This window comes from Chroicocephalus ridibundus, chromosome 3 (genome assembly GCF_963924245.1).
Source record: "Chroicocephalus ridibundus chromosome 3, bChrRid1.1, whole genome shotgun sequence".
Lineage (NCBI taxonomy): Eukaryota > Metazoa > Chordata > Aves > Charadriiformes > Laridae > Chroicocephalus > Chroicocephalus ridibundus.
Genome location: NC_086286.1, coordinates 67,571,369 through 67,598,234, shown reverse-complemented (window position 1 = coordinate 67,598,234; position 26,866 = coordinate 67,571,369). Strand labels below are relative to the sequence as shown.

The window sequence follows — 26,866 nt, the reverse complement described above, 5'->3', positions numbered from 1 at the left end:
GCAGGCGGCTGGCCCCAAGCTCGGTGCTGCCACATGGGCACTGCTGGTGCCATCCCAGCTCGGGGCTCCTCCAATCTAGCCAAATGTACTTTGTCTAGACCTGGCATGGTCCCTACCTATCCCAGATTCACAGGCTGTACAACTGTGTTAGCAAATGAATATTTAGACCTGCCACCACATGAGACAAGCATAGGACTAGCCAGGGGGTTGCTGAGTTTCCCAGAGGAGACTCCACTGCTCTGCTTTAATCGTGGTTCCAGGACCCCTGGACAATCATGGCAGGAGAACATGCTTGTGAGTTGATTTGAACAACAAGCGTGGAAACCAGGATTCCTCTTCAGGTTTCTTTCGCCTCCATTGTGCACATGAAAGAATGAAGACGGGGGAAAACGTGTTGCCAGAAACCTAGAGGGGTTAGTTAAGCCTGTCTAGTTTCTACTGGAGGTCTGGTGAAGTTCATGCATTGCAGGACAGCTCATTAATTTCAATATTTGTGTTCCTTCTGGTAATCCTGGCCACTTCAAGCCCTAACAGCACAATTTGGGTTAAGTGAACAAGTCATTCCCCAGAGAGAGCTAATTAAGTCTCATGTCTACAGATCTGCACCTCGCGCACCTTGTGTCTACCTCTAGTCCTCTCAGCTCCTTCTCACCTGCCTCGCCATTGGCACCGGCAGGGTCAGCGCTTCACAATTGGTTGAGGTGTACATTCCCGTTTTCAATGAAGTCTAACACCTGATACAAAAGGAAAGGGAGATACTGCCAGAATGTTCCCAGGGGAAGCCTGCCCTTTGGTACCCTGATGCTTCACAGTTCTGCTGGCTACAGAGCAGTTCTTCTTGCTAGTGCCCCCAAAAAGGGCTCTGGCAGAGAAAGAAGTATTTCTCATGTAAATTCCAGTAGCTTCTCAAAAGAGAAACTAGGACTAGACCACTTTTCTTATTTAGGGAAAAATGGGTAGAACCCATTCTAGGACCCAGTTCTGTGGCAACAGTCTTTTATTTGTCCTTAAGCCCAACCAAGGTCAAGAAGTCTAGCGTCAGTTTGCCAAGCATGCCCTTGTCTCAGTTCTCCTTGCCTCTTTTTCCAAGCCTCTGGTGGAGGTGAGATTTTTTTCCCCCCATTGCTGGAAAATAGTAGCCCTAGACTTTTGATAGATTTACTGTCGCAGAGGCAATTATTACAAAAATTTCAGCAGGCATTTATTAGTAAAATAGATCTCACACACACTAAGCAGGGTCTTCATGTACAAGACAAACATACATATGTCTGTGCCTGTACGTATATACACACCATACGCCTCCAGGACCGAACATCCGATAGCTGTCTTCTCTTAATTACCTTTCCTTCCCCTCTGTAGGCACTTTCAAGATAATACAAGTGCTGGTAGATGCAAAGTCTTTTAAACTCTTATTGTCTTAGAAAAATTCACAAAACTTAGGAAAAAAAGTTGCTTTATTGAAAACAATATTGTGCTTAATGCTTTGTCATTTCAAATTCCATTTCAACATTTCATGTTATCAGTTAAAGTATTACAAGATAATGAACTTTCTTTAAAAAAATACAGAAAAATCACGGTAGCAAAATAGTAGCTTTACCCAAGAATAATGCACAGCAGGCTCAAGTATAGAAACCAGACATTTGAAAACACACATCTTCACATACAGTGGTGCACTGTATGTGGAACACAATTAAACAGGCTGACATCTGAGGGTTACTCATCACTTCAGCCAATCTACACAAGGACTTACAAAAGAAAGGCAGTCAGTGTTTAGTGTTTCAAAACAGTGATGCAGCTACGATTAAACCACAACTAGTTGTTCACCAAGGGATCATGTATGCCAGCGCCAGAATAATGAAACACTGTTAAGTCCACTCATCTCAACACTAGGTTAAACCACAACAGTAAACAGAGAATTGAAAGTATGCCTGGCTATGTGTCACTGCCCATCAGATGAGTTCTTTCTTCATTATTACCAGGAGGATTGTGAAGACTGGAACTGGAACTGTTTTCAGAAGGAGAGGAACAGGAGGGAAGAAACAGGTTTAATATTCTCTAGATACTTCTATTCAACGCCAACATCATAGCAAAAAAGCCACACATTATGTGGAAAGAACTATGTGGATCACTGGATTTTGTTCCTCACTATTGCACAGAACCGCATACTATCACTTTCATACCTATCGTTTCACAGAATGGTTCAGGTTGGAAGTGACCTTTAGAAGTCATCTAGTCCAACCTCCCTGCAACAAGCAGGGACTTCTTCACGTAGATCAGGTTGCTCAAAGCCCTGTCCAACCTTACCCTGAATGCTTCCAGGGATGGGGTGTCTACCACCTCTCTAGGCAACCTGTTCCAGTGTTTCACCACCCTCAGAGTGAAAAATTTCTTCCTCACATCTAGTCTGCATATACCCTCTTTTAGTTTAAAACCATTATCCCTTGTCCTATTGCTATAGGCCCTATTAAAAAGTTTCTCCCCATCTTTTCTGTAGCCCCCCTTTAAGTACTGGAAGGCTGCTATAAGATCCCCCTGGAGCCTTCTCTTCTCCAGGCTGAATGATTCCATCTCTCTCAGCCTGTCCTTATGGGGGAGGTGCTCCATCCCTCTGATCATCTTTCATGGCCCTCTGCTGGACCTGTTCCAACAGGTCCATGTCCTTCTTGTGGTGAGGACTCCAGACCTGGATGCAGTACTCCCGGTGAGGTCTCACCAGAGCAGAGTAGAGGGTCAGAATCACCTCCCTCAACCTGCTGGCTATGCTTCTTTTGATGCAGCCGGCTTTCTGGGATGCAAGTGCAGTGTCAGCTCATGGCCAGCTTTTCATTCTCCAGTACCCCCAAGTGCCTCTCAGCAGGGCTACTCTCAATCCCTTCATACTCCAGCCCATGTTGATACCAGATGGAATCCTGTCCCTCAGGTGTGTCAATTGTACCACACAGCTTGGTGTCATCTGCAAATTGGCTGAGGGTGCACTTGATCCCACTATGTCATTGATGAAGATACTGAACGGTACTGGTCCCAATACAGACCCCTGAGGGCCACCACTCGTCACTGATCTCCATCCGGACATTGAGCTGTTGACCACTACCTTCTGGATGCGACCATCCAGCTATATTCCAGCTCACAGACACCCTCCTGGAGGAACCATCAGTAGGGTTTGCTTGTTAATGTCACAGTCCTGGTTTAGGTCTCTGTTTAGGTCAGTAGGGATTTAGGAAAGCATACAAAGAATTTAAGCAATACTTTTACTGCACATCTTTTCATTCATTATCAGGTTGCTAGTGAGATAAAAATGGAATCACAGCTTCCAAAGGTTTGCTTTAGATGGCTGCAAGTAAAATAAAGAATAACTATCTCAACATACCTTCTCCTTGTTGCCTCAGTGATATAGAATATTCCAGTTGCAAGACCCTTTGAGGAAACAGTTACAACTGTAATAATAATAATAACCTTATGCAACAGCTCATAACTGCAATAGATATAAAAATCAAAAAAAACGTTACTTACAGTTAATAGTGCCCATCCTCCTTGGATGGCTGACGCCCATTCAAAACCCAGCTTTTCATTTAGAAATCCTCCGAGAGTGGGACCTGCAAATGCCCTGCAACAAATCAAATCAGGTATTGTCATCCCAAACAGAAAAGATAACATCATATTCTCAGAGAACTTTTTATTGTGTTTTGTGGCCTCCCTCCATTGATTCTCTCTTCTTTGTCAATAAAGAGATTGTCTTCCACAGACCTAACTTTCCTATAATCCACAGTAAGCATTAATTCTTTGTTTGCCATGGCCCCAATAATAGTTACCTCCTCATCTGGAAATAGGATCGTCATCAGGAAGCTGAATGCGCTTTTTCTGTATCTGGGGTAGCTCAGAGATCCCATTCAGGACCATGTTCTAACAGGGCATCTACACCGATCAATTCTAGCATAAAAGAAATTTAAACTCTCATCCCTCAAAATGTAAACCTTCCAAACTTCAAGACCAAAGACTGATGGAAACAGGCAGGTAGGGAGGCACATTGTGACGGATGTGGTCACTGTAAGGTTGAGCTGTACGTAACCGCCCTACACCTTCATACCTGTCTAGGAATGCCATGAAAAATTATGCAGCTGCTGTCACGTTATGAAAGCTCTTGCATGACATGGTCTCTTGCTACAGAAAGGGACAAAACTGTAAAACTAGAAAGACTTCCTGGAACCAAGTCACATAATAAAACCATGTTTGATAACATGGTTTGGTAACTTTATCCTACCTATCTCTATCTGTACTGAACCCTATGCCAAATAAACAGGACAGCTAGAACTTCGGTTAGCTTGGAAAAAACAGTGCAAATTTGTACCACTGAAACCCACCTGCAGCCACAAAGGACTACAAGCACAGATAAAAAAATCCTGGAAATGGCTGTCAACAGGGGGACTCTGTCACTTCCCATCAAGTGACCATTCTGAAGAGTCACATGGCCAGTAGTGCCTTTCACTCATTTCTGCGATGACCACTGGGTAATAAATACAGACACACTCTGTGAAGCTACGCAAACACAGACCTTAAATAATGTCTGTGGCTGAAAGACAAGATTCTACCCTAAGCTATCCCAGACAAAAAGAGGAAATGTGGAAAATGAAAAGGGAAGAACAGAGTAAGTCAGGAGCAAACACCTTCTAGCTCCCTCCACGTGAGTGGACTTAGCTTTGTAAAAAATTACGGTCCACCTCTCTCTATATTGAGCATTAAATATTTCAGTGACAACAAAAAACACCGCACAGAAGTGCAAGCTAACATCCACTCAATCACTGTAGCTTTTTGATATGCAGGGCAATACATTTCAAGGAAGGCAAGTTCAGCCCTTTGTTGGGTAAAAAGCTTTGTTTTAACATGTCCACCAGGCACTTTTTTAGCAAGAACTTTTTGAATCAAGGTCAACACAATGACTGCAATGCAAGACTTCTGGTTGTAATGCAGCAGGCTTTTGTGTGGCAATAGCGTGGAAGAAACAAACACTTACAAAGAGGTGACTATACACCTACCCAAGGGACCACATGGCATTGAAGAGCCCAGACACCAGTCCCAGCAGACTCAGACCTTCTTCAAATCCATTCTCACTACAGAAAGACAGACCAGTTGGAGTAGTACAATACAGTATTGCATCTCAGCCTATAGCCTTCCCCTACAGACAGTTTTTTCCCTCCTTTTAATTTAGACACAGCATAAATAGTTAACAAACAAAACTGTACAGTGGAATCACGTCTGTTTACCCAGTACTTACTACTTTGCTGCCTCTCTGGAAGATTGCAGTGCTACTCCTCATCTCTGATGTCTTCCGAGTATCATTCCTAACATCACACCATTGCTCATTCCCCATGTTTCATACGGCAAGTGTAAAACAGTGACAGGTGGCTTTTAAGAGGGAAAGGCATTGTTCCAAGAGGAACATACTAGTAAATCAAGACCCTTCTAGGTCATTACTGCTAAGCCACATCACAGACCTTGTACTTTGCACAACTATGACTCCTGTAGGCGCAGCTCTCAAAGCCAATGCAGTCTGAAAAACCCAATGAAAACTGCTTGCTATTAATCGTCCTCAGAAGCTGAAATAAATCCTATGTATATGCAACCACACACAGGTCACCCCACAGTATAAGACCCAAAGTCTGATGGACTTCAGTGTGTTCATAGTACTGAGGTACACGTTTCCAAAATTATATTTGTAGTATAATGACTGGGGTGCTCAGTCAGAAAAAACTAAGACAAAAGAGTAGTGGAAGCATTTAAGTGTTACTCCCTGCCTTTGTCAAAGAGGGAGGAAAAAGCCACACCAAACCCCCACTTCATATTCACCCCTGAAAATTAGTTGCAGTTTCCTACTGTCAGTAACATGAAAGATGCGTTGGACCGAGTTACTTACTATGCACAGTGCAGTATCTCTGGAAACACTGGGATAGCACTCATGCCAAGGGAAAAGCCAATCAAAACCAGCACTAGCACAAACATCCACAGCTGACTGAAAAAAGAGGCATTTAAAAGAAGTTAGCTGCTGAAGACTCTTTTCAAGTAAGGACCCTGTTAGACTGAAGGCTGCTATATCATCTCTCCGTGACTGATCAGAAAACTAGGTTTCTTGAAGACAAAAGGAATTGTACTTTAATTGAACGCTAAGACTTGAAAAACACATTTCTATGCTTAAAAGACTTTGTAAAAGAATTTGAATATCCTGTGCTCAAATGAAGTATTTGTCAAATGCAGTATTTGTCAAATGCAGTTCATTTTCAGAGAAGCACATAAAGAGGTAGATAGCCAAGCTTAAATCAGCAATACATACGTTCAAGCTCTAGACATGGTTTGTTGCACAAGTGAAGGATTTTGCAGCTCAAATTTTGTAGCCCAATATATTACAACCAAATAGACATAGCTAAAGAAAAGAACGTTTAAGATTTTACTCATTTCTTTTTCTCACCAGCTCAAATGTATGATCTCACAAGTTTCAGATGTATGAACTTCTTTAAAAATGAGAAGTCTAGGAGGAAGGAGTTGACTAATTCTGCAGACTAGCAAGTCTATCATCTTTAACAGAGTATATAACCTAGGACAAAAGGACTGTACAGCTGTTTTGTAAATGTAGCAGCGTTTTGCTGTGAATTAATTTGAGAGACATGGCAATGCAGTGTTCAGGTGCAACAGACGTTGTCTTTACTTAGCTAGCTGAAAACAAAGCTATAATCTTGGCATTTTCCTCAGTAAGCTATACGTAGAGAGGTGAAAAAAATAATACTGCTGCATAGACACACAAATAAACCCCATAGTTAAGAAACACTCGTGAAAAAGAGAAAATTGAAAAGTAAGACAGAAAGAGAACTTCGTTTTGCTGCACTGGAAGTGCCACAGAACTTGAAGGAAAGGAAAATAAAAACCAGCATTCTTCCCACCACATGCATTAACATGAGGAAACACAGTAACAGTAAAAAGCAAAGGAAAAGGATCTATTTTACAAAGCTGTAAAGTCTCCATTTTCAGATGCTTCCACTGCTTTGTATTCATGGTCTCACGTTAGAAAAAACACCTGTTTCATGGTCAGAGGTGCTAATTATAGACTTGCAGACACACATGACAACGGTCATGATAGCTATTGCAAAAACATCACATAAAGGGACAGGTTCAAGAAGAGGCACTTCTGTACCTTTCAATGTGCAGTACAGGGGCAGGTCCTAACATGAAAAAGCACAGTGCTGTCATTAAGCCTCCAAATACCAGCAGCCACTTCCTGAGGTTCTGTGAAAGAAAAGAAGTATATAATTTAAAGATGTGAATTTGTAATTTAACTATTTTGTCTTTCCTAAAAACCCTCTTCTAAATCTTCATCTCCTAGAGAGTCCTGCTCCTGTAGAGACCACCATTACACACAAACTGGCAGTTCACAATTTCTCTGCCAGTTCTGAACACCATCAAGAAACAATGAATTCACATTTCCTTGCCACCAGTGCAATCACTGGCAGCAGCTGCTTAATAGAGATTTCTTCAGGATACTGAGTAATGGAGTTGTGAGCAGCTTTGCTCTGTTAGTGAAGTATTTTAGGTCTTACTCTTCCTTAGTATAAGAAATATCATGTAGCATTGCATGTAATTCTCATGTGCAAAAGGCCATCATTATAGAATCATAGAATCTTCATAGTTGGAAAGGACCTTTGAGATCATCAAGTCCAACCATACATGCACAAAAAAAAAAAACCCAAAAAAACAAAACAAAACAAAAAAACAAAATCCAACAACCTACAATCTCTGCCACTAGAGCATGCCCTGAAGTGCCAAATCTAGATGCTTCTTAAACACCTCTGGGGATGGTGACTCAACCACCTCCCTGGGCAGGCTGTTCCAGTGCCTGACCACTCTTTCAGGAAAGTAATTCCTCCTAATATCTAATCTACACCTCCCCTGCCGCAACTTCAGACCATTTCCTCCGGTCCTGTCATTATTCACCTGGGAGAAGAGGCCAACGCCCGCCTCTCTCCAACCTCCTTTCAGGTAGTTGTAGAGGGCAATGAGGTCTCCCCTCAGCCTCCTCTTCTCCAAGCTAAACACGCCCAGCTCCCTCAGCCTCTCCTCATACGACCTGGTCTCCAGACCCCTCACCAGCCTGGTAGCTCTCCTCCGGACACGCTCCAGCACTTCAATGTCCCTCTTGTACAGAGGGGCCCAGAACTGAACACAGGACTCGAGGTGAGGCCTCACCAGTGCCGAGTACAGAGGCACGATCACTTCCCTGCTCCTGCTGGCCACGCTATTCCTGATACAAGCCAGAATGCTGTTGGCCTTCTTGGCCACCTGGGCACACTGCTGGCTCATGTTAAGCTGGCCGTCCACCAGCACCCCCAGGTCCTTTTCTGCCGGGCAGCTTTCCAGCCACTCTTCCCCAAGCCTGTAGCGTTGCTTGGGGTTATTGTGACCAAAATGCAGGACCCGGCACTTGGCCTTATTAAACCTCATACAGTTGGCCTTGGCCCATCGATCCAGCCTGTCCAGGTCCCTCTGTAGAGCCTTCCTACCCTCAAGCAGATCAACACTCCCACCTAGCTTGGTGTCATCTGCAAACTTACTGAGGGTGCACTCAATCCCCTTATCCAAATCATTGATAAAGATATTAAACAAAACCGGCCCCAAAACTGAGCCCTGAGGGACACCACTGGTGACCGGACGCCAAGAGGATTTCACCCCATTAATCACAACTCTCTGGGCACGGCCATCCAGCCAGTTTTTAACCCAGCGAAGAGTACACTTGTCTATGCCATGATTCGCCAGCTTCTCCAGGAGAACGCTGTGGGGGACGCTGTCAAAGGCCTTACCAAAGTCCAGATAGACAACGTCCACCGCCTTCCCCGCATCCAGAAGGTGGGTCACATGGTCATAGAAAGAGATCAGGTTGGTTAAGCAGGAGCTCCCTTTCCTAAACCCCTGCTGGCTGGCCCTGATCCCTTGGCTGCCCTGCACTTGCCGTGAGAGCTCACTCAAGATGATCCTCTCCATGATCTTTCCTGGTACCGAGGTCAGGCTGACAGGCCTGTAGTTCCCCGGATCCTCCTTCTGACCCTTCTTGTAGATGGGTGTCACATTAGCCACCCTCCAGTCATCTGGCACCTGCCCTGTTGACCAAGATTGTTGATAAATGATGGAGAGAGGCTTGGTGAGCTCTCCCGCCAGCTCCCTGAGTACTCTTGGGTGAATCCCATCCAGTCCCATAGACTTATTAGTTTGTGGTGGGAAAAAAAAACAGCATCAGAAAACTGGCAGTGCCATTCATGCACAGCATTCAGTGTATGTTTTCTTGATCAATTAGCAGTGGCTGTCAACCAGACAGTTTTAGGTATATCACTGTCATAGGCTCTTTCTATGGTGCAGCTAAGAGCTAGAGAACCATAGCCAGTCAGTGTGCTGATCTAATTTGAATGTTACACTTTTTAAGAGACAAAGTCAATACAGCTAACCAGAACATCTTTACTCCTCTTCTCAGAAGCTGATAAACTTAGATGTGGACAAAAGCATGAGTAAGTGGGACACGTTTTCCTACTCTCTGTTCCCTATTGGCTGGAACTCGATTGTGCCTAGTCCACCAGAAAAGCTCAACACATTTCAACTACAGGATATTTGCCTGACATCCTTTACTATTTTGGACATTACTTGGACTTGGCAAAAGAGACCTTCTGCTTGACAGTATTCAGTGCATATGCAAGGTCCTGAAAGACAGATCCCTTTACAGGACCAGGCCTACATCCACTGCTTCGATATGAGAAGTCCACAGAGTGCTTTACTAATCCTGCACAAGCAGCGGGGTAGTACTCACTGGCCGTTTGTCGCTTATGAGTCCAAGGAGGGGAGAAGACAGGGAGTACGAGAGTGCCAAACCGAGGAATACCAAGCCCACGTAGCCAGCTGGGAGTTTAAACTATGGGAAGGAAGACAAATAAAACAAAAAAAACACCAAAGCAACAAACCATATGTGCTACGTTCATTACACAACAACCCAATAATTATATTTTAGGTCAAAATACTGAAATGTGTGATTTTAAGTATTTTACTGGTACCATACAGAGGTTTTTCAAGTATTTGAAGTCATCAGCAGAGCTTGCTCCAGTTTCCTTCAATTATATTTCTAGGCATGGACTGAGAGCACCTGACACAGCCATACTCAGATAAAGCCTAAATAATCTCAGGAGGAAACACTATGCTATGTCCCTATGCCAGCACACTGGATTCTAACATTAATATCCGGCACATTTGAAACTGACACTTCAGACATGGAAATTTACGTGGATTTAGTCTTTACCTCTCCAATCCAGTTGGTGTTTCCACTTAGAAAAGCATAAATACTGTACTCATCCACTGCATATCAGTGCATCTTAAAAGTAAGTAGTGCTATAAAACACAACTCTGGCCTTTCAACCAAAGACTGTTTTTTATGAAAATGAGTAAGAGTCTTTTTGCAAACACCCCGAGGTCTACATTTTCCTAATGCAGAGTCATATTTCTATATTGAAACAAAATGTGTAATGAACCAAAAGCATACTAGACTCTCAAATGAGTGCTTTAATTACCAGGTAGAGGGAATTCCAGGATGTTTCATGTGGCACGGACTACATAAATATTCACTATTTCCTTGCCATACGCAAGTATATGATAATAACTCTAATTTAGTGGTTAGAACACCTGCCAAGAAGGCTACGGCCCTCTCACAGCAAGTATCTGTTAGCACAGTGCAGAGGGAAAGCGGAAGAGTTACACCAGTGTGCGATACTCTACAGTGGAATAATTACAGATCCCTCCCCTGGGTGGTGGAAGACGTACGTTCACATCTCCACTGATGGAAGAGGTTAGCACCAAGTCTCCTCCACCCTGGATGAGTGCTCTTACGTACTGAATTACACAGATGAAAAGTAGGAGCACAACAATCTGTGAAACGCTATTCCCTGAAAAAACAATTAATAAATAAATCACTCAAAGAGCATTGCTTACTATCACACAGGAACAGAATCTTAAACAGTTTACTTCAAAGTCATTACCCATGGGGAAAATAAATAAATAAAATTAAGTAGGAAACAAATAAATAAATATTAAAATAAATTAAAAATAAATAAATAAGTAAAATGGCATTTGCTTTTTTAGTGAGTAAGTGAAGAAATCAGCTGGCAGGCTACATAGTTGCAATCAGTTTGATTTTGGCATTGCTGTAAGATGTGGCAGAGCTGCAACATCATGTCCCGTAAAAAACAAATGTCCACATCAAAAGATATAACGCTGTCAGTGTCTGTTGCAGTTTTACAGGATTTGCTTTCAGAAAGGAGTAAAGAGTCCTCTGTTTACAAAACCAGCTGCTTTGCCCTGTTCATAGAAGGTACTCTGCAGCTGAAAGACAATTAAGGTGAAAAAAAGCACAATTTTATAGGCCTTACATTTCCTCAAAGTTACCAAGACCCAGAGGCAACAGACAGTGACTTGTCAGTACTGTGGAAATCAAGTTATTTGGAAATCATATTATTACCAGTTAATTAAAGCAGTGTACTTGGATAAGGCCTAATTTTGTTTAGGACAGTTAAACTACATTTATAACCAGTTATTTACTATTTAGCAAGCCAAGACTTCCCTGCACGTTAACAGGACTTACCTTCTTTAGTATAAACAGAGACATTGTGGGATCCAAAAAGCCCAAGCATGCACTTAGAGAAAATATAGTAAGACAGAGTAGTAAGACTTTCGGCAGAAGAACGAGCTTCCAAAAGGAATCCTTGCTAGGGATCGAATCTGTTTCAAGAGAAAAGAGGGGAAAAATGCATTATTTTCAGCAGTATAAGCTCATGGTTGATCTTCTTGCTTTAGAAAAGAAATCACTATTTCCCTTTCTCTAGTCCTATTACTCTTCTTAACTAATAAATGAAAGTCAATAGTAGACTATTATGCACTATACTATTTTTATACTAAAAAACCCAATCTGATAGGGGAATAAAAAAAGAAAAGTACGTTTAAAAATGCAAATGTGATAGATGAATGAAAGAAGTAAAGTACAAAATTTAGCTTCCAACATTGCAAATCCCCAACTCGTAAAGAACAAAAGCACGTACTATCCCCAATTATGTGAAAATACAATTACTTCTCCACTAGCCCTATAAAATGAAAATCTCGGATACATCTCAACTCAAAACAACATCCACGAATCATTCATATCCAACCAGAGAAACACACTGTGAAAGTAAAATAAAGAGATTGCTATTTATCAGTTGAGGTCTGTTTGAATTTTTAAGCAACTAGTCATTCGGGTCTCCTACATGTTCAATCCGCACTCCAGACAGGAAACTTCTTTAGATGTCACGGTGAGGTGTCATTTCTAAGTCATGCTCCCTTCCTGATGCTGGTGGTCTCCTAGTAGTTGAATGGGGTCTCAAAGTACACACCGAACTAAAGTTCATCCATTAGCATCCACCAGCTCAGAGCTGGCATTTATTTAATGTAGTTTCAAACTGGGCAGTAATATCACGACCCCATTCAATTTCAGAGGTTGGGGAGCTGGGGGGGAAGTCAGCAGTAGCAGCCCATGGTTAACCACTGTAAGTTTTCTCTAAAAGCCAATATATATGAAGTTATTCTCCAAGGTTTTCATAATAAGCTGCAATGACGAGCTGACACAAAGAAGACACAACAGATCCTTTACAAGCCCTGAAGCTAAAGAGACAAAAGAAAACAAAAAGTTATCTCACTTCACTTCCACACAGACTTCTTAGTGTTTGCGGAGATAGGCATGAGGTGTTGGATTCATTCCAGGCCATCTGCACACATTAATTTTAGTTCGCATTAAAACACAGGCCTGACCAAGGTCACAAGTTAATTCAGCTGGAGCTTTGCCCTCCGAGTTATATCAGACACCAGAAATGGATATTTTTCTAAAACACAGCTATGTACTTGAGAAATTGAAGCGCATGAAAGAGATGGGAAGAAGGGTTCTTACCGTATTTTGGTAATATGCACATATTCACAGGCACCAAGACCAACACTACACATCCTAGTGTAATAAAAGGGACCTCGTAACCAAACGATTGATACAAAAAGCCACCTAAAGGTGGGCCCAGCACCAGTCCGAGTCCTGTAAAAATTTCAAGGCTGCCCTAAAAGATGAAAAAAAAAAGCAAGCAAAAAAAAGTCAGAATGCTGAGAAACTCTAGCGTAACAGTAAAAGCAATCCATTTTTCGGAGGAGCAGCACAACATAGGCTAGTGAAAAGAAAAAGGCAGTGCATCACACCAAGGGGGATAAGGGTGAGTAGAGAGCTTCCCACAAAGTGGGATAGCAAAAGGAATTTTGCAGTTGTCTGCGTGACAGCAATCACTTCCTTTGCTTCACACTACAGGGAGCGTTAGCCACTCTGCTGCCACCTAACACATCCCAGTCCTGAGGAGAGACAAATGCGCTACCGATGGAAAGCATCTGTAGAACAACTCAGGCTGAAGTGATCCCACCTGCATTTACCCTCCAGCCTGAGGGAGAGGACACAAGCAAGCCTACTCCGATGGATCATTATCTTGTGGGATGAGGTACTTGTGCCAAGTAAAAGCTTTCTCTCCATAACCGACTGTTTGGATTCACTGAGTAAGGGTAGGAAATAACAGTGAAATTACAATAGGGATAACTGAGATTATTTTGGCTATAATTTAATAATGTGGCATCTTTTACAAGATACTAATTTTCAAAAGGACAATAATACAGTTACACTTAGATCTTGTGTCACAACACCATAGTCACCACTGTCAACATCTGCCTCAATGCTTGACTGATCAATGCTTAGACCACGCCCTTTTAGCAAGTAACAGCTGGTGGTAATAGTTGCTTAAAGTTTTACTAACTTCTGGGACCCAGAGAAGTAGTACAGGGATTCATCCTGATTTTTAGTTTTACTGATGCCAGAGTGGTCAACTGGCCTCAGAGCGGGCACAGTCTGTAATAGCCAAGTTCTTTACCCTCGGTCACAAGGGGTCCCACCCTCTTCCTTTCCTAGGAAAGGAAATCACAGCATATGACTGGCAAATCCTTAAAATTAGTTCTAGATAGATTTGAGGCATTTTGGTAAACTTCAACACGTGGCATAACCATGAGTTCACATAATTGCATCCAAATAATGCGTTTACTTGTGTTGCTCACCAACCACAAAAAACTATGTATGATTGGCAAGACTTCAGTTCAAATCAGGCTGTACGTCATTTAGTCCTTCTAAATTAAAGAATTATTTGTGGGGAGAGGGAAGGGAGGAGGAGCTGAGGCATTGCATTACTACAGATCAGAGAAGGATAAAGGTAAACCTGACATTGTAAGAAAAGTGATATTGCTTATGTTCTGAAGTTCGTACCTCCTCCAGCAGAGGAATCATGTTGACAGATACTGAACTTCCCACTTCAACAAGGCTGACATGCCTACATTTAATAACTTCCCCATACATTCTCTAGGGTACCTGATGGGTAAAAGGTGGGCTGAAAACTGGTACTAAAAGGGTAAGAAGAGGAAAAGTGCTTTTCAGTATCTAGCACTAACAAGGAGGGCAACGGAAAGCAAGGCTAAAGATCCCTCATCCATTCCTTCAGCCTTTATGGTTTTATCATAGGATGCATCTTGCTTTAACTAATCAGCTCTTCCTTCTACCTCCAGCCTCTGCCACCCCCAGGAGCTGAGCTCACAGTAACAAGAACTCTCCATCATGTCCATTTAAGGACAGTAAATCTACATGAATGAATTTGAAAAGGTTTTATTCTCATGCAGAACAAGACATTAGAGTATGTAGTATGGAAAACAGACCAACATTTAAAAGCGATTTGTCTTCTGACAGCACCCTTTCTAGACTTAAAACAAAAGTAGCTACCAAGCCACAGCTGTCTAGCGTTTCTAATGAAGGTCACCTTCATCACCTCGTACCCTGTTCAGCTATGCATCAGGTTTATGGTGCTACCACCACAGAATTTCATTTAAGTATTATTATAAGATAGATAACTAAATCCCTTTAAGTCAAAGTTACTTCACTTACCTATTTAAATTACATTTTAAAATTTGCAAACATGAAACCTTAACCTTATTGACTGAATAAATCCAAAAAATGATTACAATGTATAACCTACTTTCCAAAGAAATTGTGAGCTCCTCACCGCTGATACAATTTAGTCTGTTTTTTGCTAGTTAAGAGGTCAAATTTTTATAGACGTTTATTTATAGAAGTAACTATACAGCTTAACAACAATATTAATAAAAGCACCAACTTTTCCAATTTTATTAAATGTTCTGAAGGATGTTCTTAACATTTGTTCACTCATTAAAATTTAACCCAGTTATTTCTGTCACCTTATATTTGAATCAAAACCAGAATTCACTGAAAAAAAGAAAGAAAAAGCAGCATTTTATTAAATGCAAATTATTTTTTTTCCTAACACCATAAAACCTGATTAAATAATTGTAATATCTCTGGTTGAAACGAACCATTGATGACCAGAAATACTGCCCTCCAGATTTCAAGAAGTTCTAACTCTCCTCTACTCATACATCACTTTGATCAACAGATTAGAAAAATGACATCAAAATTGTTTCCAGTTTTGCATCTTTAAGTCATTTAAATCAACACTATTTGAATGAATCAATCAAATTTCTTGAATCAATCCAGATGGATTCTTACCACCCATGTAGAAGTAGTCACTAAAAGCTGTATTAGTATTTTAACAATCTGATTTCAACTGAAGAGATAACTACTGCCATCAATGGTCAGCTGTTTTCAAAACATAAGCAACCAATATACACTGCTTAATTTATATTTAATTGAAGTCATGCTAAGGTCTAAACTTGTTCTAGGACTGTCACATTATGTGACAATTTCAAATATGCCTGCACGTGAGACAGCAGATCTTCTCCTGGTGTTAGGCTGCCTACTGGCAATTTATCGTATTGCAGGTTACTCAGCTGTAACACTGTTTTTTGTACTTACCAGAACAGTAGCTATATTATTGGGAAATGCCTTTGCAAGGATTGAAAATGATGCTGTCATTGCTGCTGCAAAACCGACTGCATCCATTGCTCTTACTAAAAAGCACAAACCAATGAACATTGGTCCACTGGGCACCTTGTCCAGCATTCTGAAAAAAAAAACCAACACAGTACATGGAGATGTCTCAGGATGCAACAACTCATCTACTAAAGGCCCTGGAGCATCATTTTTTACTCATTAAAGGACACAGTTACAAGACACTCAATGCTTTCAATTGCCACATCTTTTTGAATCACATAGGTGAAGTAATTCAAACTTTACCAAACTATTTTTGGCAGCTTTCGCCTTTTCCCCATTCTTTGGTGGTGAAAAGACCACAAAAAACCTAACCTGTGAAAAACTCCAATGCCATTTTCTGTTGTATTTCATAGCTCTTCCAAGGAACTGTGCAAGAAGCCTGACGCAATGAGTTACAACTACCTAGTAAGAGCTTCCTTCATTGTTAATAAAATTTTTATTTTGCTAAAATGAGTGGCTTAGCCCCTCTACCTGCCAGGCAAAGCTGCTCATTTGCACACAATATTTTTAACAAAAGAATTAAAAAATTATGCATAAATAGTTCCCTTATTGCTGCACTTTGACAGATTTCTTGCTGTTCATGAACTACATAGATAGATACATAAATTTATTAATGTATATAAATACATATGCATTTAACATATATAAATTAATAAATTTAAATACATAGAACCTTCGCTTTCAAAGCGGTAAACAGGCTTTGAAACTTACTGAAAATGAGAAGTGTTAATTCTGCTTTACAAGGGACAGATAAAAAGTAAAGATATAAAAAGTTACATGACCTAACCAACACCTAAAGGATACCCAAGAGTTTCTAGTTTTGTTTTGTGTCCATCTTTTCATATGGATGAAAATGATTAGAAGATAAATGCAACAAAACCAACCAAGAAAAATCACTCACCCGAACAGAATGGTCACACATCCTGAAACAAACATCCCCGCCACAAACATGAATTTTGCTCCAATATGTGTAAGCTGTAAATTAAATGCAATTTTTACATGTTATTATTTCAAGCCTAGATCAAAAATCTTTCAAAGTAAATTACTGTTAAGAAATTAAAACATTGTGGCACTTTATAGCATATGTAACTAAAAGACCTGGAGACACTGCTCCTGCCTGCGTGCCTTCACGCAATACTGAACCTAAAAATATTCTAAACGGTTAAGTGACTTAACCCAGTTTTCAGAATGGTAAGACAATGGTGCAGTTAACTATTTCACAGCTTCTGCAGAGCAGCAGGTTACAGCAGCACCTCTCATTGCAAACAAACAGAAAGTAATACATTCCCCCTCCAGCACCGTCAGTGATGACAAGTCAGCAATACCTGCCACGTATGTGGCTCAGGAGAGTCAATGGAAGCTGATTTTAAAGCAAATTTATCACAAGCTTTATAGCACAAAGCTTTGCCATAGGAAGCACAGTAGCTTCGGGCTTCCCCATTCATTACCAGGGAAAGCACCCCACTTTCCTTCATTTCAGACTCCACCACCAGGGTGAAGGACGACAAGAGGCATGCTGTAAAGCCAACTCAGTCCTGTAACAAAGTGCACCTAAGCTTCTAATTCCATGCTGTAACTTCCCCTAAGGACAACAGGTATTTCAGACTCTTTTCTTGTTCAGGCCTGGAAGAAATCCCTGTGTTTCAGCCATTATTACTGAAGCCCACATTTTGCCAAGTTTCACCGAAACTCTCAGGATTTCTGATTGCTGGACTGTCCACCTCTGCTGGTGCTCCCTTCACCTGCCTGCAGTGAGGATGGTGCACTCACTCTCTCTCTCCCCCCTGCAAGGTACCTGGTGAAGGTTGTGCCATAGTTGAATGCCATCACAGGCACCGAGAGAGACTGGGCTCACCAATGGCACTTGTGTGACACCTTGATAAGCCACCTCACCACCAGAGAAAAACCATTTACCATGGAGTCAGCAAAGAGACTGCCCAGCCAAAGAAAGAGAATAACATGAAACTGCAGCAGCCCAAATTTAGGGTATGATCCTGAGCAGTCATAGCCAAAAATGCATAGACAGTGGTGCTCCAGCATATAAACAAACAAACTTATAAAATTTATTCATAATTTCTCCAGCATGAGAAAATCCTGAATTTGTCGGAAAACTGAAGCTGCAAGAACTGCAGACATTTATCTCGCATTGCTGTAAAATGAAGTGGAAACCAAGTTAAACAGCAGAGTCATAATGGGAGGAAGTGTTAAGAAAAAGACAACATACCAGAAAAGAAGAAGGGGTGCAGCTAACTAAGGAAATAAAAACAAAACAAACCACCTTCAGAATGGTGCCAAAAGCAAACAGAATATGTAAGTAAGTGCAATAAATAAAATGGGGGGTAGGGGGAAAGGAGGTAATAGAAAGGAGAATTGATCAGCAAATTACTCTGAAGCAAACGGTTAACCAGAGAAACAAAAACTGCTACATATCCGCCACGCTATGCTACCCTCAAGAATTGTAGAAGGCTAATTTTTAAATTGTACTGACGAGACTTAGATCAGATTCAGACTGACTGGCCAGGCTCCAGTTACTACAGACAGAAGCCTGCAGGAATGCTACTGGAGACACATCTCTTTTCTCAGCCTTAGAGAAATGTCTTCATGTACCAACCTGTGTCATCACAGAAATAAATTACAGCTTCAATTATACTTACATAATTTCCCAAGATTAAAGAAGTCAAGAAATTGACCAAAGCAAAGCATCCAAAAATCAGGCCAACAAAGGTGTTACTGGCACCTTTTTTTTCTGCCTGCAAAAAAGATCACAACTGAGCAAAGACGGAGGCAAATTCTTGAGATGAATAACGTTCATACCTGTACTTTTTTTTTTTCTAAATTCATGCAGTTACAAAGCAATTTCCTTTCTCAAAGACAGTAGGGGCTCATAAAGGAGTAACACAGCAATTTAAAGACATGTTGCACTTCTACTAAAACTCCATGTGATCAAGGTAAAAACATCAGTGATTCTTCAATGAATAGAAACACTGTGCTGTTTGATGAATACTGAACAGGTGACCAGCTTTTATATAGGTGCCTTCAGGTGGTGTGCAGTGGAGCTAGCTACAAAGCTTCAATCCCTCACATGGTGAGAGGGCAGTGAACAGAGATATCCATTATTTTCACTGTGTCATGCCTCCCCGTAATACGCACCAGGTACATTTTTGACTTATCCAGATGGCAAAATACAGTTACTTGGGTACAAGCTGTACGTTGGAATATTTAGAACAAAAAATCATCTTAATGTTTCTTTGTTAATACTTGGGAACAACTTGGTCATGAGAGAAACGGCCTTCTGCTGCAAAGGTACCGCAACCATTGTTTTTTCATCCTACATTTAAGCATTGTATTCACTCAACATAAGCTGAGTTTTGGGGGGTTTTTCCCTCCAGTTGCTCGGTCAGGAAGTTTAACACAGTGAACGATGGCCCAGCATGAGTTAACAGAGTGGCAGCTATAAATAAAAAGTCACTGAGTGGCTGAGGCACTGAAATACAAGTCAGGACACGGGCAGTTTTAATCTCAGCTCTACTACCAAACTGCTATACAACAACTGGGCAAATACTATTTCACTTCTCCAAGCATTCATTTCAACTTCTATCTCGTATCATTAGTTTGCCATCTTCTCTGCAGCCACCGGGAAAATGAAATTAGTCCATGGACAGGATTCAGGTCACCATTACGCACACTCTCATCTATTCTAGCCAGCATCATGCTATCACTACGAATTCCCACAACTGAAAAGTCTAACTCGGAGCTTACAGCCAGCCATAAAGGTCCCGCAGCATTCAGGATCCTTTCAAAGCTTTCAACGTGCAAAAAAAAAAAAAAATAATCTAAAGAGTAGCTGGCTAAATTGTTTCTTTACCTCTGAAGGGAAAAAGGGTCCCAGGATTGAATAGCATATCATTGAACTGAAGTTTATCGAAGCTGTTGCTGCCATCGTATATAGCTGTTCTCTGGTAAGCCTTCTTGACTCCTCACCGAGTGCTTCTGGCATGCCATCTTCTTAAAACGCAAAACAAAAAGGAAAAAAAAAAGTATTATAAATTGATAGAGGGAATTAAAATTTGCAAATGAGGTTTGAGAATTAAAATCCGCCCAAAACTTCTAGCCTCCCCTGTCGGGGGAACTACACCAAGCCGTGACACTTCTCTCCCTCACGAGGGACCGGGCCCAGCCCGCCGCCCCTCAGCCCACCCGGCACGGGCTTTCGCAGGGGCTGCCGCGCCGTGCACCGGGCCCGGCCCCACGCCTGCAGGCACGCACCCCCGCGGGGACAGCCCTGGGACACAACCTCGGGGACAAACCCGCCCTCTCCCCTTCCCAGCGCAGGCTCCGGCGCTGCGGAGCGGCCCTTCGGCGCCGTCCCGCTCACGCCGTCGATCACCGGCGGAGAAACGCGGGGCAGCCGCCGCCTCCCCACCTGGGGGCCGCTCGCTCCCCGCGCCCTCCGCCTCACGGTTGCTCATGGGGAAGGAGCTCCGCGCCCGCAACGGCCGGTGCAGCGCGACACCTCCCCGCCGCCCCGTCTGGCAGCGCTAACCGGGGCCAACGCCGGCCCCGCCGCCCCGTCCGCCGCCACTGAGCATGCTCGGCCTGCGGGGGCGGCCCGCCGCGCCCCGACACACGCCGCGGGACACCGGGGCCCCGCCGGGAGGCAGCGGCAGGGCGGCCGCGGGGGCTGCCAGGCGGGGTGGGGAGAGCACAACCGGCGCCGGGCTTTGGGCAGGGTGAGGGTAAGCCGGCGGCTGACAGGGAGGGCTGAGCATGAGGCGGAGGGGAACCGGTTACTGCCCGGACCTGGCAGAATGTGAAATGCTGTAGGTACAGCCGCTGCGACAGGTTACAGGTGAAGGAAACCGGAGAGGTAGCGGGCAAAGCTGTCACAGGAACAAGTGGGTATCGGCTGAATACGGCTGTGCCTCCCCTGGGCTGTAGAAAGATGTTTTCTACAAGCGGAACAATGCACGTTCCAGAGAAGTCTCGCAATGGAAGCATAAATCCCAAGTGTATTAAAACAGGAGCTCAAACAGTTTATGAATCCTACATTGTTGTGACTGCTAGGGACCATGGGGAGCTGGGATCAGGGACCCAGGAGGTGCATCCCACGAAGTTTGGATGGTAAAGGAGGGATCAGCTCCAGGGACTCTGCCTGGCTACAGCTGAATAAGCTGATTACGGTTCCTGAAAACTTAACCACTTTGGCCCAGCTTTGCTCACTAAGGTTCGTCGGGGTGGCTAGTGGTTTGCCACTGATTTTGCCTTGTATGCACAAGCATTCATCTGTTTTAAAAAGGGATACCAAAGGGAGATGCAGGATGGCTGAATAGACTGATAGACCAAGTAAGATCGATGATCATCTTCACAGCCTTTGGCAAGTTACAGGGACCATAAAACAGTAACAGAAGAGCTGAATGACAAAGTTGTCAGAGGAATTAATAGCTAGAAACTGGGCAGGAGTAAATTTAAGCTGGAGATTAGGAAGAGGTGATACAATGAACACGTTTGGCACAAGTTCCTATTGGGAGGGGAGGAAAGTGAGGAACAAGAGCTGTGGACCTCGTCAAAATGTAATAGAAGACAGACCACCCATGTCTTGAAGAGAAAAACCAGTAATTCTTAAAAGCACTATTTTTACTAGGCCATCAGTATTCCATCTAGTCTCCAGTTATATAAGATGCATAATAAGGACATTTCAGAGCAAATGTTGCCATGTACCTAACTTTAGAATCCCACACTGCATGTGACAGGAAAACACAGAGTTACTTTCTTATCACAAGATTAGGAAACTTAAAAAATATTTAGCAGCCACAAAGAACAACAGACACACATTCCTTGCTGAAACCTATTTTGACAATATATTGTGTGTGGCATATATTACGGCTGTGAAGTTGAAAAATCCCCTTGATTTTTTCCTGTCTGCCTCCAGAAAAAGATAGAAACGTAAATCTTTTTCATAGATACAACCTTACCCCTTGAACAGCCTTACCCCCACAAAAAAGAGGAAGAGCACTTGCAAGTCATCCCGAGTCTGGCAAAAGGATAATAAGAAAAAAGTGATGCATGCAAAGCACGACACGTGAACTTCAGCCTGGAGAAGAGAAGGCTCCAGGGAGACCTTATAGTGGCCTTCCAGTACCTGAAGGGGGCCTACAGGAAGGATGGGGAGGGACTCTTTATCAGGGAGTGTAGTGATAGGACGAGGAGTAACCATTTTAAACTGAAAGAGGGGAGATTTAGATGAGATATTAGGAAGAAATTCTTTAATGTGAGGGTGGTGAGGCACTGGAACAGGTTGCCCAGAGAAGTTGTGGATGCCCCATCCCTGGAGGTGTTCAAGGCCAGGCTGGATGGGGCTTTGAGCAGCCTGGTCTAGTGGGAGGTGTCCCTGCCCATGGCAGGGGGGTTGGAACTGGATGATCTTTAAGGTCCTTTCTAACCCGAACCATTCTATGAACTTATAGAGAGACATTAAAATCATGGAGGGAGAATAAGCTTGTCTTTTGTGGCTAGAGACAGACAGGTAATTACGTTCAGGAGATGAAATAGTTTTTACTCCAACTATTTGCTCTTTTCAGCCTAGGCTCGCACTCAACAGATTCCAACTACTTTCAAAGCCAGTCCTCCTCTCATTAATAATTACATGTAAGTAATGAGTAAACCAATAAAGCCTATGGAGTCAGATTTCCACAAAGTCAATGCATGCAGTAGAAGGCTGAAGTGCGGGAAGTTGCAGTGAGGTACAGTGATCAGCATGAGCTACGGCTCCAATAATGAAACGGGGCTATGAACTCCCTATTAGTGCACACAATTCACTTATGCACTGCTCATTATTGCCAGAAGATACTGTTTGATTGAACGCGTTTGTTAATTGTTCATATATTCTTCATAACCTATAAATATTTGTTAACCTTTGAGTCGGGACTTGTTACCAGCCTGTTACAATAGTTTTTCAAGTCTAACAAAAATATTTTTTTTAAAAGCATACAAGCCTTTCTTGCTTATGTCATGTCTGCAGCAACTTAAAAAAAATATTTCTTTCCTTTCAGGTACAAAAATCACGTGTAGAATCCATGCCTTGGAGCACTGAGCCCTCTATAAATACTGCAAATAGAGTCTACATCCATTGCTTATGTCCACAAGATAAAAACATATTAAGAACCATTGCTTTAAGAACAGCTTCCTTTGTGGACTTCCAGGACATTCTGAAATGCTCAGCACATGTGAGAGTATATATCCCTTATTATTGTTCTGTGTATTTGCAGAGATGTTAGACATACTTTTGCATTACAATCCAGAAATCACTTAGACAGTGCTTATTTGCATCATATTACTATTTATTTGCCAGAAGTCATAGTGGCTGCACACAGGCATTTGAAAAGAGTATAAAATGGCTGTAATGTAACCACATCATAACCACATCCTCTGAGAGTCTAGTGCAGAACCTGTGAAAGGCAATGAAAACCGGCAAACTGCTTTGTTCAGTTATCATGGCATCAAAGTCTTTCTTCTTCTCAAATTGGTATTGAAATGCCATAGCCTGTCCTCTTTCTGGGACCCCAGAATTGGTCTCACCATACTTTCTCCAGGACCTTGGAACTTAATGCCGACATCCCTTGCACTCCTGAGCAGCAGCACGTTGTTGGTTGTTCTGAACTGTTAACCTGGAGGTGCTTGGAAATGCACATCTCTCTCTGCTGGGCCGGGGAGCAGGACTTCTATGGAAGGTAGAGAAAATGGGTAAAAATAGCCTGACTTCTACAAAAATCTTTATGATGCAGAACCTTGTTCTGGACTGTATGACCAGGAAATGGATAATTGTTTAGGAAGAGTAGGGTGAAATGTGCACTGGTGTTACTTGCAAGAAAGCTTCCAACTTGACATTCCACAGGGCTGAGAAATTATGTCAGTTTTGGAGTGAAAATGAGATAATTCTATCTTGTGATATTAGAAATCTAATCATAGCACATGCCTGTGCTTTGTATTTCTAGAAACAGATGTCAGAGGGAAAGACATTTTGCATGGATTATTCAGAACTGAAATTCAGAACTGATTGTTCAGAGTTCAGCAGTGTCAGGGACCTCTCTTGGGAGTTTGTAATACCTGACACTTTCACCTGCCTACCTGGCTGCCTCACCGTACTCTGACGCTGTCTGAACTACTCATTATTCAGTTCCTGAGTCTCCACAGTTTATAACACGGCACTTAAGCTATCACTGGAGTCCGGCAATTTGAACAAAAGCTGGGTTGTGGTTGCCAGGGTGAGCACAGGGTGAAGGTAAAGGTTACTGCAGCAAAAGACAAGGAGAGAAACAGAGAAAGCCAAAAGGAGCAGGAAGAGGATGGCCAAGACAGAGTCAACCATTATATCCTTGCTACAATATCACTCTTGTGAAAAAGCCCCCAAGTTCAGTTGCCATTTTGATCATACGGATTAAAAAGAGGAAGGCTGCCACCCTGGAAAGGGGCGACAGTCAGGGGGAGTCAAGAAATTGAATGGAGAGCACAGAGGGTAGTAGCTATAACCAAAGCATTTTTAAATATATGCAGCAAGAAGGTGAGTCAGAATGGTTTGCCCAGAACAGCAACCTGGTGAGAATCCAAATTCTTGAATGTCATGTGACAGCAGCTTGTGGTTACTTTTCCTGCCCCCAAATCCAAGTTTGTAGACAGCATGTTATGCTGTTTATAAGATAAACAAATCTTGAGAGGACCAAATTCCTCTGTTGGAGCTGGCTGCTCAGTGAAACACCAGGCCAGCATTTGCACTGACACCCCCTCAGCCCGTTGGAGCCCAGGCAGGCTCTTTCACTGCATCTGGCAGCTTCTCATTTTCTGGCACTCTGCTTGTTACCCTGCTCACCCACCCTCAAGTGCGCTAGAAGTACTCCTTAGCACAGGACTGCAATCCTTGACTTAAACGTGTCATGCCCTGTGGCTCTATGCCAGCATTTAAACAGCAGGGTGCTAAATGGACATTGTAACTCAGAAGAGAAAATACAGAGGTTAAGAAACTAGCTACTCCTTGTAGGAATCTGGACAGGAAGGTGGAGCAGGTGGAGTAGTGCCAACAGTGTGCAGAGTGCCCACATGAACGCTGAGCTCACATTAACACACTGTGCAGCGGAGTGGACTTTCAAACAAGATCACACACTTCCATTAATCATTACATACAAATACGTACTCCTACTATGCTATACCAACATTTCAACACAGCGTTCAGTGCCAATGCAAACCTCCCCTCTACATATACATAACTTTTATCTTAGCGCAGCTTTGTTTTCTTGCAGCTGTGCTAGGAAAACTATTTTTACATATTCTACTTCTAGAATATGAGATGATAATTTGACTGTGATTATCACTTTTGCTGTAATACAAATCTTTTACGTGTGCATACTTCCATCTGCTGGACAGAATGTATATTGCACTTATCCGGCAATACTGATGTGTCTTATGGCTGGCTGTGGAGTTGTTATTACGCTTTGATGACCCTGAGGGAGGTAATGGTTTATTGTTCTACTCAGTACAAAACCTCCTCTATAGATTAGGCATATTTAGGGCTTTTTAAGGGGCACAAGAAGATTGAGAGTGTGTGAGCCAGTGCGGGTGGGATGCAGAAACAACCACAAAACCATGGATGAAAAGCAAAGAGTAAATTTATTTTCATTACCTCGCCAACTAGGGCATCCCTGAAGCAGCACCTGGGCAGAGGCACACAAGCGGGGACACAGGCACCACGGAGCTTGGTCCATGCTCGAGGATCACCGAACCTGCTGTTTTACCTGTATATGAGGGATTTGCACAGGCGTAGTTTATCACTGCTTTGATTGTTCACACAGGAGGGCAGGAATCTCAAGCATGTTTGATGGGGTGCCTCTAAGTCTATCACAGGCCTGTGTTATCTGCTTGATCTACACAGATGTTCTACTTGTCAAACGCACAAGACTAAGCAACGTTTAGTATGATAGGTGTTTTTGACACCTCAGCTGCAAGTCACTTGAGCATGTTTACAATCCTCCTCACCAATCTTCCATTGTTTTCCCACAAAGTGATAGATGGATATAGGGAAGAACATTCTCCTTGGGGAGAGGGACAGAAGGTGGGCATTATAAACTGTGTGTGTTTGCGTGCTTTCTGGGGTCTGAGCAACATGAAGGAAATTGTATGTTCCCACTTCTTGTGGAGGAAGGAGGGGAGAAGTCATGGCCAGATGTCCCACAGGAGCTGCTATATTTTGTCATGATGTATTGTTTACAAAGATAGCAATATGTAGATTGCCCAATGGTCAAATTGTCAAGTCTGAAACAGATAGGATGGACAAAGTCCCGTGTCAGACTGACAGCACCTGAGCAAGTAAGACACTGGAAGTGTAGTGGCCATGCTGCAGGTGCCCAGATCAACTGCATTACTTGTGAATGCTCACACACACCTGACGTGTGTGAGCACCTGATGGCAAGCGCAGTCGCACTTTCTAGATTTCCAAGGTACAGCTAAGTGCAGTAACCGGCCCCCCCCCGCCAGAGATTTCAGTCAGGTTTGTTCCCTGTCTTCCACTAGGGTGCCAGGCATTGACAAATGCTGCCTGCCATTGGAGGCCTGACCGCTTCGGCAGCAACAGGTGCCCGTACTGCCCTAGGGAACATGATGGGACCCAGCCCCAGATGGCCCATAGACCCAGGTAGCCCCTACCCGGCTGCTGAAGATGTCTTACCCCTCAGGAGGCCGCGCTCCCTGCGGCCGGGCCGGGCTGGGCCGGCTCCGGCGGCCCCGCCGCTGCCGTCTCCATGGTTACGCGGG

General features: G+C 43.0%; 1 protein-coding gene across 5 annotated transcripts; it reads right to left on the bottom strand.

Moving 5' to 3' along the window:
- Positions 1–1,333: 1,333 nt before the first annotated feature.
- On the bottom strand, positions 1,334–26,862 carry SLC18B1 (solute carrier family 18 member B1). Of its 5 annotated transcripts, none has more exons than XM_063329565.1 (15): positions 26,781–26,862; positions 25,740–25,851; positions 19,935–20,074; positions 18,724–18,819; positions 16,971–17,044; positions 15,992–16,139; positions 12,986–13,142; positions 11,651–11,787; positions 9,833–9,934; positions 7,178–7,269; positions 5,909–6,004; positions 5,031–5,105; positions 3,511–3,604; positions 3,368–3,414; positions 1,334–2,005 (listed from the first exon to the last, which is right to left on the bottom strand). In XM_063329565.1, exons 2-15 carry the CDS (start codon positions 25,819–25,821, stop codon positions 1,933–1,935), a joined length of 1,413 nt encoding a protein of 470 aa, XP_063185635.1. In that variant the 5' UTR covers positions 25,822–25,851; positions 26,781–26,862; the 3' UTR covers positions 1,334–1,932. The 5 variants fall into 5 exon arrangements, 4 of the variants coding, with proteins under 4 accessions (XP_063185635.1, XP_063185638.1, XP_063185636.1 ...); XR_010070342.1 differs by having other exon boundaries at positions 1,936–2,005; positions 3,368–3,434; XM_063329568.1 differs by lacking the exons at positions 25,740–25,851; positions 26,781–26,862 and adding an exon at positions 20,493–20,560.
- Between the last annotated feature and the right edge of the window lie 4 nt (positions 26,863–26,866).

Excerpts from the sequence above, each read along its gene's own strand:
- SLC18B1 (XM_063329565.1), bottom strand. The coding sequence starts at position 25,821 with ATGGACCAAGCTCCGTGGTGCCTGTGTCCCCGCTTGTGTGCCTCTGCC. Across the intron at positions 3,605-5,030 it reads AATGCCATGTGGTCCCTTGG|GGCATTTGCAGGTCCCACTC; the intron begins GTAGGTGTATAG and ends GATTTGTTGCAG. Across the intron at positions 3,415-3,510 it reads GAGGATGGGCACTATTAACT|GGTCTTGCAACTGGAATATT; the intron begins GTAAGTAACGTT and ends GTTTCCTCAAAG.